Below are 12,507 nucleotides of genomic sequence, written 5' to 3' on the forward strand. Positions count from 1 at the left end.
CCAATGTTTTGTAAAAACTTCAGAACCTGTATTACTTTCTATTCACCCTTCCCCGTCCCTCTTTATCATTTTCAGCATGGGGATTCCAAGAGATGACAAATAACCAAACCGTATCTTTTATGGTGCTGAGTCATTAAATCATGTTGCCCTTGTATAATTCTCATCTGGTATAGCATATTTAATATTACATCAGCTCTCAGGTCAGAGCACAGATGCAAAAATAATTGGTTAAAACTAGTATGTAAAGTCTTTGGATTGCAATTAGCTTCTGATGAATACACACAGTACATAGGCTACTACGTGTTTAGATGCATTATTTCATCAGCCAGCGATGCAATTGGCAATCCACATCCGTGCCTTCTTGTGCCGTGCTGGTCACCTGACTATGAGTTATGTTTCAGGTTTCAGTCTGCTCTCGCTGCAAATGGATCCTGGCTTACTTTAAAACAAAACAAAACCACATACACACACACACACCCACACCCAGTTGCTATACTGGTTTGGGGCACTTTATTTATAAAGCATTGCAGTTTTACAAGGCATAAAAAAGTGCTGGACAAATAGACCTCCTGCCCTGCAAAATGTACAAATCTAAAGGCACAAGTTGATCTAATAATGGATTATGGGTTTGTTTTAAAAAGTCCTTGCAATTTTAGTGGTTATGGAAGGGGCTGCATGACAGCTCTGGAGCTTGTGGGCCAGAACGTCCTCTCCTATTATTACACTGGCGTAGCTTCCCTGGTTTCCATTCTGTTATTCCTGATTTACACCAGCATGAGAGAAGAAAGTCAGTCCCTGAATTGACCTACTCAGTGTCAGGCAGAACAGAAGTTGCTCAGCCAGTTTCTCAACTCTGACCTTTAGTGATTGGAGGAAAGTTCTCTCTGGGTGCTCATTCATTCTTGGGCCTCTGTCAAGACTGCCAACCTGGCCAATTAGTACCGGTTCTGATAGTGGTTTGTGACATGGACACTTACTCATTAGGGAACTGACTCAAACTCATTTCACACAGGCCAAAGTCATTGCACGGCAACAATTTGTGATCATTAATGATTTGGGTTGGATTTGAATCAGCCGCCGATGCTAAGCAAGGCTTTGTTTCTCATTAGCTGCCTTCAGCCAACTAGTGATCTGGGCTTTACTAATTACAGCTCATTTCCTAATACTTTACATGTTGGTAGCTCATTATATAACACGTAAAACACCCATCGAACAAGAATTCCTTTCTTTGTACACTTATCCGCAAACTTTGGTGGTGTTGGTATGTCTACTACTAGACACATTTTTGCATCACTTTAAGGCACTGACTAAAATAGTTTGAGTGTATCATTTAAATGGGTCACAAAGTGCTTAGGAAAATATAACTGGCTGGAATCAACAGTTCCCCCCAGTAGAAGGTTAGTATTTCACATCATAAGGCTGGGAATGCCTGTTAGCGTGGAGCACATACAAATAAAGATTTCACCTCTTGTCCTCTCCAGTCTATTTCAGAGGTATGTAGTGCTCTGATGCCCAAGAAACACAATGTACGTGGTGGCCAGGGGTGTGATTGGTTCTGGTGCAGAGTAGCATTAATGTTAGAAACACAGCCATGGCCATGAAAGGACAGTGAAGTAGTGGTATATTTTAGAGGGGAAGAAGGGGAAGTGATTGAAATGAAAACTTTATAAACACTGATGTCACCAGGATCGTGAGCTATGAGGTCACAGGAATTTGAAGAGCTGGCAGATTGTAGTGCAGTGTTCTGGATCAGCTATAGCCCTTTAGGAAGTAAATCCAAAGGATTACAGTTTTACACGAACTAAGGTTGTGAAACAGAGGGGAACATTTTAATTTGATGAGTATGATGGTATAGGGAAGAGAGGTTGCAACAAAGCCAATGATCTATTTATAAACATTGCTCATTATACAATGAAACTGACAGGTCTACAGCCTAATCCCTCCTACATTAGTTCTATTACCAAAAAATAAAGCCAGGATGACGGTGAAATCCTAATCCTTTGTAGCAAATAGTTTAGAGAGTTGCATTATATCATATTGAAAACTATTGTTTAAAAACAGTTTTCTCTACATGCTTTGGGTAAAGATACATAATTGCATTTCTGTAATTCAGGCTTTTTCAGAGACTGGGATTTATCTGAATGCTGTTGCATCCAATCAGTTAACAATAAAAAATATGGCAAGGCACGGATTGTAAAATGATCAAGTTTACACCATTTCATTTCTTCTTTCCCAGGGAGCATTAAAAATAAATGACAAAGATGCAAAGTAGCTTTTATACATGCTAATAGACCTCACAGTGTCCTGTGGCAAGAGGAATGCAAGCAAAATTCAACACAAAATGGAGCCTCTAGGCATGTTCCTTAATATACACTTCTACCCATGACAGTGCTAACACAGGACGAAATCATCGTCTGGTCTGAGCAGGTACGACTCCTACTGAAGCCAATGGACATTGTATCATTGTGGAGACTGTTTCGTTGCAGCACAAATGGTGTACCTATCTGGGGGTTTGCATTAGATGGCACTCTCACCTGGTCACTCAGCTGCTTAAAACTCCCTACACAGCCTTACATGGGGCTTAAATGGGATGGAGGGGTTTGGGCCATTCTGCATTGGCTTGGTGTCTTCCCCATCCCATTCCCTCTAGCTGCGTAGAAGAATGAATGTGCGAGTGATAAACCTTAGCTAAGCCATTTGCCTACAAAGAAACACTGTCTTTTTTTCCCCTCCACACACCCACACCACCTCTCTCACACTATTGATTTGTTTTTCAGGATGACTTCCTCCTGTCCCTGAGTTTATCATAAGGAAGGTGTAGAATTCCCTTAAGACGCTGTATACATTTCCCAGAGATACTCCCTGGGGAAACTTTCCCTGGGAGGAATGAGTGCAAGAAAGGCTCAAGAAGCAATCTCAGGACAGGTAGATTCCAGAAATCTAGGTCCAGGCTCACTTTGGGCTCTAATCCAAGTCATTTATGGCAGGGCCAAGAAGTGGAGGAGTCCTAACCATATAGTTAGCTGCCCATACAAATTTACAGACACTAGCCATACAGCGAAGAATTGCTGCTATACTTGTCTAGCTGAGGGGAATGTCATTTCTGCGTCAGTTACTCAGTCCAAAGCAGCAGGATGCCAGCACCAGCATTTTGGAAAGAGTATATAATTGGGTATCAGATTTTACACTTATTGTCCAAAAAGTGATTGTCCATCATACTCTCCTCAATACAGTGCACACTCACCTTCAGCTGGTGGCATGAATATCTTAGAAAAGAGACAGCCCCTCTCAGGTATGCCCTATATGCTGCCTCAGTCTGTTCTCTGTTGTACACTTACTCAGCGCCTACTCTCCGCAGTTCACTTCCTGTTCCATCTAATGAATTCAATCAAGTGGCTAACAGCTCGGGCACTGACCACTTCATCTTCAAGAAGGTTGTTCTGTTTTGGCATGTGCTTTGGCTCAGAGTCCAGTTAACTGACAAAACACCTTTCGAGTTTCCGCTCCCAGGGGATCATTTTCATTGCCTGAATCTTTTCATACATTGCATTCTCATCCTTGCTTTGACAACACTTTTTTGGAATTTTCCCAGTGCCTACGTAGTAGGTACAAAAGCTTTTGGCTTGTCCCTGCGCCTACACATACTTTGCTGAAAATAGCATGTTTCCCATGTATAGGATCGCTGCTCAACTCTTACCTTTGTATTTATTTAACCATCTGTAGTTCGGCTGTCTGACTGTGCACCATACTTTCCATTGGCTCATCTCTCACTGTTACTCTGAATATTTGCAAAGTAAATTTGAGGAAAACAAAACACACCCTCCTGTTTACAGTAAAGAACATCCCATCAAACTCCTTTCAGAAAGAAACGCTTTACTATGAAGGGATTAGAGGTCTGTAAGAATTTGACTGTAGCTAAAGAGAACTTATTGTTCAGATTTACAAGTGTTACACTACATCGCTTTCATGTATGGAAGGGTCTACTTTACCTTACAGCCTCATTGCGTTAGATTTTTTTCTTGCTATCTTCATCTGTCTCTTTAGTGCAAGATCCACACAACCTTATGTCAACTCAGTGACATGAAATTTAAACAACCATTTACTTCAGACCAAATTCTCAGCTATCATAACTACACTAACTTCAGTGGAGTTATTGCCAGTAGAAAATTTGGCCCATCACCTCTGAATTCAGGCATAAAGGGTGATTTATTCCTTGCTTTAGATCAGGGGTCGGCAACCTTTCAGAAGTGGTGTGCCGAGTCTTCATTTATTCACTCTAATTTAAGGTTTCGCGTGCCAGTAATACATTTTAACGTTTTTAGAAGGTCTCTTTCTATAAGTCTATAATATATAACTAAACTATTGTTGTATGTAAAGTAAATAAGGTTTTTAAAATGTTTTAAGAAGTTTCATTTAAAATTAAATTAAAATGAAGAGCCCCCCGGACTGGTGGCCAGGAAGCAGCGTAAGTGCCACTGAAAATCAGCTCGCGTGCCGCCTTTGACCCGCGTGCCATAGGTTGCCTACCCCTGCATTAGATCCTTGTAAATGAGCATTTATAATGGTAAACAAGTTAAAGGGGACAAGTTTCAGTGCTTCTGGAGGCAAACAGATTCTCAAGGAATTCTGCTCCAGTCCCCTCTTATTGCCCTGCTATCATATTGCATAATTGGACAGGAGAATTATGGACATTTTTACTTTCTCCTGAAACGTGAGCTATGGAAGAGGCAACACGCCAAGTGAGAAGGGTCAGTGATTTGCTTCTTGTGCTAAGTTTGCCCCTTTCTTCCTGTGCTTAGAAAGCAAATACATGCATGACCTCAACAATAGTTAAAAAAGCTGAAAGGTGTTTATTTTGGCACAATTTAAAAATACCCCAGTACATTAAATATCAGTCCTTTGTCCTTGAATTAACCATTTACAGCTCAAGACTCAGTCATCAAGTGTTCAATAAAGCCAGCTGTATGGGGGAGAAAACAACAACTCCACACTATGCATTTAACATGACAGTGCAAAACAACAACAACAACAAAAACTAACGAGGTTCTGTCCAGGGATCCAGTTGGGTCAGACAACATTAAAGTGATCTGAGCAAACTACAAAGCCCATGGGAATAACATTTGCTGTGTTCGAAAAGTTTGACAAAGTTACGTTAGCACTGAGAAACCTGAACTCTGTCTTGGGCGTGAGGGGAGAAGGACAAAGCATCTGATACTTGGCACTAAACTGTTACAGTGATGCACTTGAGGGTCAGACAGGGTTCATCAGACAGATACATACATGTAGCAGTGACATGGGCCAGTGACAGTCCCCTCACAGCAATGGAGAGAATGACTCATCAATGATTTATGTATGGAAAGAATTGATGAGCAACTATGCCATGCAAGGATGCAGTTTCATCGACAGATTCATAAGCAGAAACTTCCTCCCATTAAAGATGTAATATCTTTGCATTGTATCATTGCATAGTTACTTCTTTTTCCTATAAGGTTAAGTTGTTTCTGACACTTCATCAGTTCATAGCCCCTATGCCTTCCTACCACCTCAAAATGTCATTTGTATCAGAGGTAAATCCTATTGACATGTAGAGAACAGACATAAACAGTAACTCTGACAAAACACCCACCTCCTGGTTTGCAGACAGACAAACAAACTATACACATACAGAACTTACATACAGAAGCTTCCCCTCTCAAACGGCCTGACTGACTGTGGCTGTTAAGTTTTAGCAGACAGAAAAAATAGCAATTAAAACTAGGTTGGATTTAACCATAGCAGGAGAGTCAAAGTTTTACATATAGTGGTCCAATGTGTACGGTTAGCAGGCCCTGCTCCTTCATAGTTTCCTCTTTAGCCCCACTGTCTTTGACCTCACTAGAGGAAAGCTGCAAAATGAGAGGTTCCATTCTCAGGAAAGAAATTCAAACAGTTTACACTACATTAAAATGTGCATAAAATAGATATCCAATAAAAAAAGACGAGTAGCTCCTCCCTGCCCCCACCCCAAACCTTAACTCTATAAGCTTTGAACAAGCCTCTGGCCATAGGCAGAGAGGGTATCTGAATCATGAGGTTTACACTCTCCACATTGGTGTCACATTGGCCAGAGACAGCTACTTTAGCATTTTTAGAGATAAGGATCAATTGTTGTGTTCTTGAAATCATGATGGCTACCACTGGCTAGTGACAAAAATCCACCATGAGTCATTTCCTCTAAAGAGCCCATTGTGGTAGTGAGGTTTAAACAAAGGCAGGTGATGTGTGGGGGAAGTCAAAGGCTAAGGTGCTGATCTGTAGGCCTCATGCACACAAATGGAGGATTAGATTGGGGAAACCCTGACTTGTGTTGTGTTAGGGAAACCCTTACTTGAGAATTCCCATGACAACTCCAGTTGAAATCAGTGTGTGTAAGTGCTCAGGGTGGCTCAACCTAGCTTACAGAGTGTGCCTTCCTTTACACTGCAACAGCCACCCTCAGGAAATGCTGGAATGAGGGAAGGCTGGGTGTCTCAGTGGGGCAGAAATAGCAGCTTATCAACTACAAAGCCACAGCAAATGGATCCTCATGTAGGGCCTGATCTAAAAGCCCATGAAATTCACTGGAGAAACTCCCATCAACTTCATGGGCTTTGGTTCAGACCCATACTGACCACAGTCTTCAGCAGCACTTAGGATGACAATATCTGGATACAGGTGGGTCTAAACCTACAGTTATAAACCATGGTCCTCTATGACTGAGAAGCTGAAGAAGATGCTTCTGAAGGCATCAATTTTTGCATTGAGATACTTCATGTAAAATACATTTGTATTTTCCTGCAGCATTAAAGCCATGGCACTTAGAGTTAACATTTACAAATGTGTCCTTTAAACAAGCCCACCTCCAAAACTCTGTGTTGGCCTGCTGCACTGAGGGCTTCTGCTCTACAACCAGACAGCTGATCACAATGCAGGAAAATGGATCTTGCCAAAGCTGAAAGTGTTCCAAAAAAGGCAGACTCTTTGCAGATTTTAACATAGCTTCTGTTAGGAGACAAATGAAACCACAGAGCTAGAAAAGTGCTTTTCAAGCCCATCAAAGCAGTTCACAGAACTGGATATATCCTATAGTCATCACGTTTGCATTAGTTCAATTCCTCTGTCCACGTTTGGCACAAACCCATTTGACACAGTGGCTCGGTTTGCTTTTAGGTCAGCTGCTTCTGACATTTTCCTGGCATTCCAGTGGCTACGGAAAGTTTCTCCAACACTGTGCATATTTATTAAGTCCTCAGGAAAGTTTTGAAGGCTAAACATTGCTGACCCTGGTTTCTGCAGAAGGGATCATAGCAGTGGATGCAGACATCACTAACGACCGCTCTCGTCTGACGTAGCGTGGCTTTCGAACTGAAAGGGTGGGCACAGACACACAGTTAGCAACTGCTATCTAGTCATGTCTTCATAATTAATTCATACCTAAACACAACAGCCAATGATCCAAAAGTAGCTATTGTTATTCTGGAATATAGAGAAGAAAATTCGACCGATGACTAAAGATTAAGAAAGCCCACTAATACGCCTCTTCTGAAGAAAGCACTGAAGTTACTTATTGAACTGGGTGCTCATTGGATACTAGTGTTTCCATTATTATTTCCATTTTCAGCCTTACAAAGATAAGTCACATATTATTCATGTTTTATGGCTATAGGAACCAAGGCAGAGAGGCTAAGACACTTGCACCCACTCAGGGTCTCAGGATCAGAGCCAAGATTAGAATTCAGGAGTTCCTGGTTCTATTAGATTATATCTCCCTGAAGCCCAGAACAAATTCAGACAAGGGCTTTGTCTACACTGGCACTTCGTCAGCGAAACTTTTATTGTTCAGGGGTGTTAAAAAGCACACGCACACCCCCAAACGACAAAAGTTTTACTGACGAAAAGCGTCAGTGTGAACAGTGCTTTGTCGGCAGGAACGCTCTCCTGCCAACAACGCTGCTGCCGCTCGTGAGGGGTGGAAGTTTTTTGTCAGCAGGAGAGAGCTGGAGAGTTTTTTGTCGGCAGCAGCTACACTGCGTGCCTTTTAGTGGCATGGTTGTAGTGGCACAGCCGTGTCGCTAAAAGCCTCGTAGTGTAGCCATAGCCTTAGAGTCAGCATGCTGCCTGCAGGAAGGCCTAAAATTAAGATTGTGGTAACCAAGATTTAAATCTTAATTCTTGCAGCTTAGATTTTAAAATAATCCACATACACCCACACAATGAAAGTAAACAGTTTGGCTTGTTTAAAATCGCCCTCCCACAACAACATTTTATCCAGTTCCTGGAAGGCTTGATTGGTCTTCCTTTAAAGTCGATATGAGTTTCACCATTATCTTCAGAGTACACAGATCAGACACATAGAGTAGAATTGCAGAGTTCCAAACAGACCGGTCAACCACACACCTCATTTGGAACCAGAAGTACACAATCAGGCAGCAGCAGAGAAAACAAACAAACAAACAAGAGCAAATACAGTACAGTACTGTTAAACTACTAAAAAAAATAACGTCAATTTTTTTTTAAACTTCCCTTTAAGGAAACTGTTTCTGTGCTTGTTTCATTTAAATGAAGATGGTTAAAAGCAGCATTTTTTTTCTGCATAGTAAAGTTTCAAAGCTGTATTAAGTCAACGTTCAGTTGTAAACTTTTAAAAGAACCACCATAACGTTTTGTTCAGAGTTACGAACAACCTCCATTCCCGAGGTGTTTGTAACTCTGAGGTTCTACTGTACAGTATACACTAGTTTTCAGTAGTGTCCTGATTAAATAATTAGATTTACCCTATTAGGCAGTACAAGTTTCTTTGATACCTACATGTGAAATAAGCAAATACAGTTTTGTAGTATTTGTAATGTTACGTATCACTGAATTCGTTTTTGACTTTGCATTGTTTTCAGAAATACTTGAAACTTGAAAGAGTGCTTACTTTTTTATTTGACAAAGAGTGATTGATTTCACCTTCTCCCATGTTTTGAATGGAGAAGTAGCCAATATTCTGTTTCAGACAAGGGCTGTTCTGTTTCTGTTTCATTAAGCTTTCTTGTTTGCACATCAGCATCACAGATAGCTACAGCTTTGAGAATAATATTTGTTAGTGTATTGCTGCTTTTTTTGGTGGCCTCTGTGTCTGCTTTTTTCCTGCAATTCTCAGTAGAGGTTTGTTAAGAATAAATAAAGACATCCCTAGAATGGATTATTTAATCATACACTCAGCACTGCTTGAAAGAATGTGCGTTTAAAAAGAAAGAACGAAAGAGGACTGCTTAGATGAGCACCAATCCAGAGAACAGGTTACTGCCTGAATTTTTCATGCTTAATACAGCCTTTCCAAACCCACCCCACCCCCCGCAATTTTCATGTTCCAAACACCATGTAAGTGTAATTTGTTAGAAGAGGTGTGACATGCTTCAATCCAGTGAGCCTGAAAATGAGACACCCAGGAATCTTCAAGATGTTCCAGCCCTGAAAACATGTCCCACCCTGAATAATTCAGTTTTTGAACACCTCTGAAAACCTGAACCCTCATCCATCTATTTCTAAGCTGTCTATCTCTGCCAAAGATACCATTAAGGAAGCAGCACTTCTACTAGATAATGAAGTTGTCCATGTTAATTACTCAAATGACACTAGATTAACAAATGTTAATATTACAGACACTGTCATACTTCTGTCCCCTGAACAGACTTTGTGGTTTGAATTCTGGAGTTTATATATATTTACTTACTGGGTATTCCTGGCATTCCCACAATGAGATTCAGATTTTTGGGGATATTCCTAGGTAGTTTTGTATTTCTTAATTACAAGCTAACAAGGGGAAAGAAAAAAAAAAAAAGCTACCAGAGCAAGTTGTTGGAGGTGAAAATATTCACAATAAAGTTTAAAGATCCCTCAAACATGGAACAGATCCTTACCTGAAGAAGTAGGTGGAGGTATCATTGATGCCTGCAGAACAGAATAAGGGCCAAGTAAAATATAAAAGATCTTTGCATTTTCTAATATTACAGAAATTAGAAGTGGACACTAAGGTTACAATTATTTTTAATAGGCAAAATGTCCTCACTTGTGCTAAAAGAATAAAATGTAAAAAATCTATTTTCTCATTATTAACGCTGTGTTTACTTCTGCATTTTTCTCAGGACAACAAACTTGTGAGACTCGCTTTATTTTATTAGTTAATTCTGCTTCCAATTTCTTATATACCAATACATTGCTGCAAAGTTTGGGCGATAAAAACTGCAGGGGAATATCTGGTTTTAAATGGTTCTGATTGGAATTTTAAAAGTAATTCAGGGACAGTTCTTTTCAGTTTAGGTTTTGTAAGTTTCATTTCTACAAAATTGTTGATTTGGGCCAAAAATTTGACCGGACAGTATCCCTATAAATAATTAACACTATTTGTTTATATCCCTTAGAAGGAATGATTTTACTTACTGTTTCACTGGGCTGCAGAACTGATGCTAAGGGGGAAGGAGAGAGGCCGTTATTGTTCTAGAAGGTTGGAACTGTTTGCTTCAATTGCTTATGTATTGTAGAAATTCTTCACAATGAACAATCTGATAGGCCCAATATCCCAACCAACACTCGAGGGAGAATTCTCCCTCCATTGCTTAGAAGGAGACATCAGTACAAGAGTATTTTGAAATCAGAGCACGTTGCCCAGAAGATGCTTTTGTGCATTAAGGACATAGGATTCTCAAGCTCTCCAGGAAACAGTTATTTCTACAGGGTTAAATCAGTTCTTATTTTGCTCCCTGAGGAGGCCACCGGAGCATCACTTTGCCTTGAAGGAGCTGCCATGGAAGGAAAGCAGTAGAAGCTAGCTGTCAGTGCGTGAAGGCCGCAAATGGTGTGGAGAGAGAAGGATATAGGAGTCAGAAGCAGCAGAAGACACTGGGAAATACTAACCTTTACTGACAACAAAGCAAATAGCCAGGCAAAATGAAATTCAGCCTGGCAGAAATCCTAAGAGATTCCCTCCAGTGGGCTCTTAACTCTTCTCCCTCAGATAAAAACCTCAGTTTCAACATTGTGACATGTTAGGACAAAAGAGAACTAGCAGCACAAAAAGTAGAAATTCTAGTCTAAATGTTGTTAAACAGCACAAGTTTGGTGACCTGCCAGATTAGATGTCACAGTATGATAGCTCTTGACCCACTTACAAACACCCAAAGGGAGACCTGTGGTACCTAAACGTATTGAAAGAAACTTGTAAGAACAGGTTTCAATTCATCAGTTTTCATGATACTAACAGTTTCTTTAGCACAAAATAGCTTAGCATCTAGGTGTCTATTATTGGCACCAAATTCACTGGAACTGTGCTATGCAATTAAGTTTACGTGTGTCACTTTGATCTCATGTTCCTCCTTGCTGGTGTATTGCTCTTATTTACTGATTTGTGTTGAGACTGTCTTGTTTTGAATTAGCTCTGTTAGAAGCTAAATGGAGGTGAGGGGGTATCCAGCTGATCAGTGGATGGATCTGACTAAGAGTAGCTCATTGTTAAACTGGTAGAATCTCTTAAATGGCAGCTATTACACGTGGGGTTGGCAGAGAAGGGGTCGGGACAAGTAGAGAAATATAGATACATTTCTATATTATTTCAAAATTTACTGTGCAGAAGTTAGATACACCATATTTACACACTTGCTCTCTGACCAGGAAAGGTTAGGGTGCAATAATGTACACAGAATTGTTTTACAGAGATTCTGCAACTGAAGAGAGAGTGTGAAAAATCCAGCTGACTCCATAAAAATTACATATTGGACAAAATTTATACCTGGTATAATTCTACTGGCTTTCATGTGTTACCACAGGGATGAATTCAACTCATTAGATTATAGTTACACAGCTGCATTTCAGATTTACATTTCTTTCCAATATCGTTCTACAAAAGCAGAAACTAAGGTGGGTGGGGGAGAGTTCACAATAAAATGAAAGAATTCTGGTCATAAAACAGGTCATTCCTCTGTTTCTGGAGATCCCAAATAACCCCATGTGAAACACAGAGGCAAGTGTAGTGGTTAGAGCAGAGGAATAACCAGGAATCTTTTGACAGGTTTCAGAGTAACAGCCGTGTTAGTCTGTATTCGCAAAAAGAAAAGGAATACTTGTGGCACCTTAGAGACTAACCAATTTATTTGAGCATAAGCTTTCGTGAGCTACAGCTCACTTCATCGGATGCATTCAGTGGACAATACAGAGGGGAGATTTATATACACAGAGAACATGAAACAATGGGTGTTACTATACACACTGCAACCAGAGTGATCAGGTAAGGTGAGCTATTACCAGCAGGAGAGCGGGGCGGGCGGGGGGGGGAATGAATGCATCCGATGAAGTGAGCTGTAGCTCACGAAAGCTTATGCTCAAATACATTTGTTAGTCTCTAAGGTGCCACAAGTACTCCTCATTCTTTTTCAGGAATCTTTGGTTCTCTTCCTAATTCTGCTGCTGCCACCTCATCTTGGGTAAATCCCTTGTCCTTCTGTGCATCAG

General features: G+C 40.5%; 1 protein-coding gene across 9 annotated transcripts in view; it reads right to left on the reverse strand.

Moving 5' to 3' along the window:
* Positions 1 to 462: 462 nt before the first annotated feature.
* Positions 463 to 12,507, reverse strand: part of C18H1orf159 (chromosome 18 C1orf159 homolog) — a 32,195-nt gene continuing 20,150 nt past the window's right edge. For 7 of the 9 annotated variants that reach the window (XM_043531522.1, XM_043531517.1, XM_043531518.1 and 4 more), the window contains 3 exons: positions 10,444 to 10,469; positions 9,924 to 9,954; positions 463 to 7,383 (listed from right to left, as the gene is read on the reverse strand). In XM_043531522.1, the coding sequence (XP_043387457.1) occupies positions 7,286 to 7,383; positions 9,924 to 9,954; positions 10,444 to 10,469 (155 nt within the window). In that variant the 3' untranslated portion in view covers positions 463 to 7,285. Of the gene's footprint in view, positions 7,384 to 8,938; positions 9,086 to 9,923; positions 9,955 to 10,443; positions 10,470 to 12,507 lie in introns of all 9 variants that reach the window. The other 2 variants (XM_027832357.3, XM_027832355.3) reach the window with 1 other exon arrangement.

The sequence above is a fragment of the Chelonia mydas genome, chromosome 18, assembly GCF_015237465.2.
Source record: "Chelonia mydas isolate rCheMyd1 chromosome 18, rCheMyd1.pri.v2, whole genome shotgun sequence".
NCBI classification, from domain to species: Eukaryota; Metazoa; Chordata; order Testudines; family Cheloniidae; genus Chelonia; species Chelonia mydas.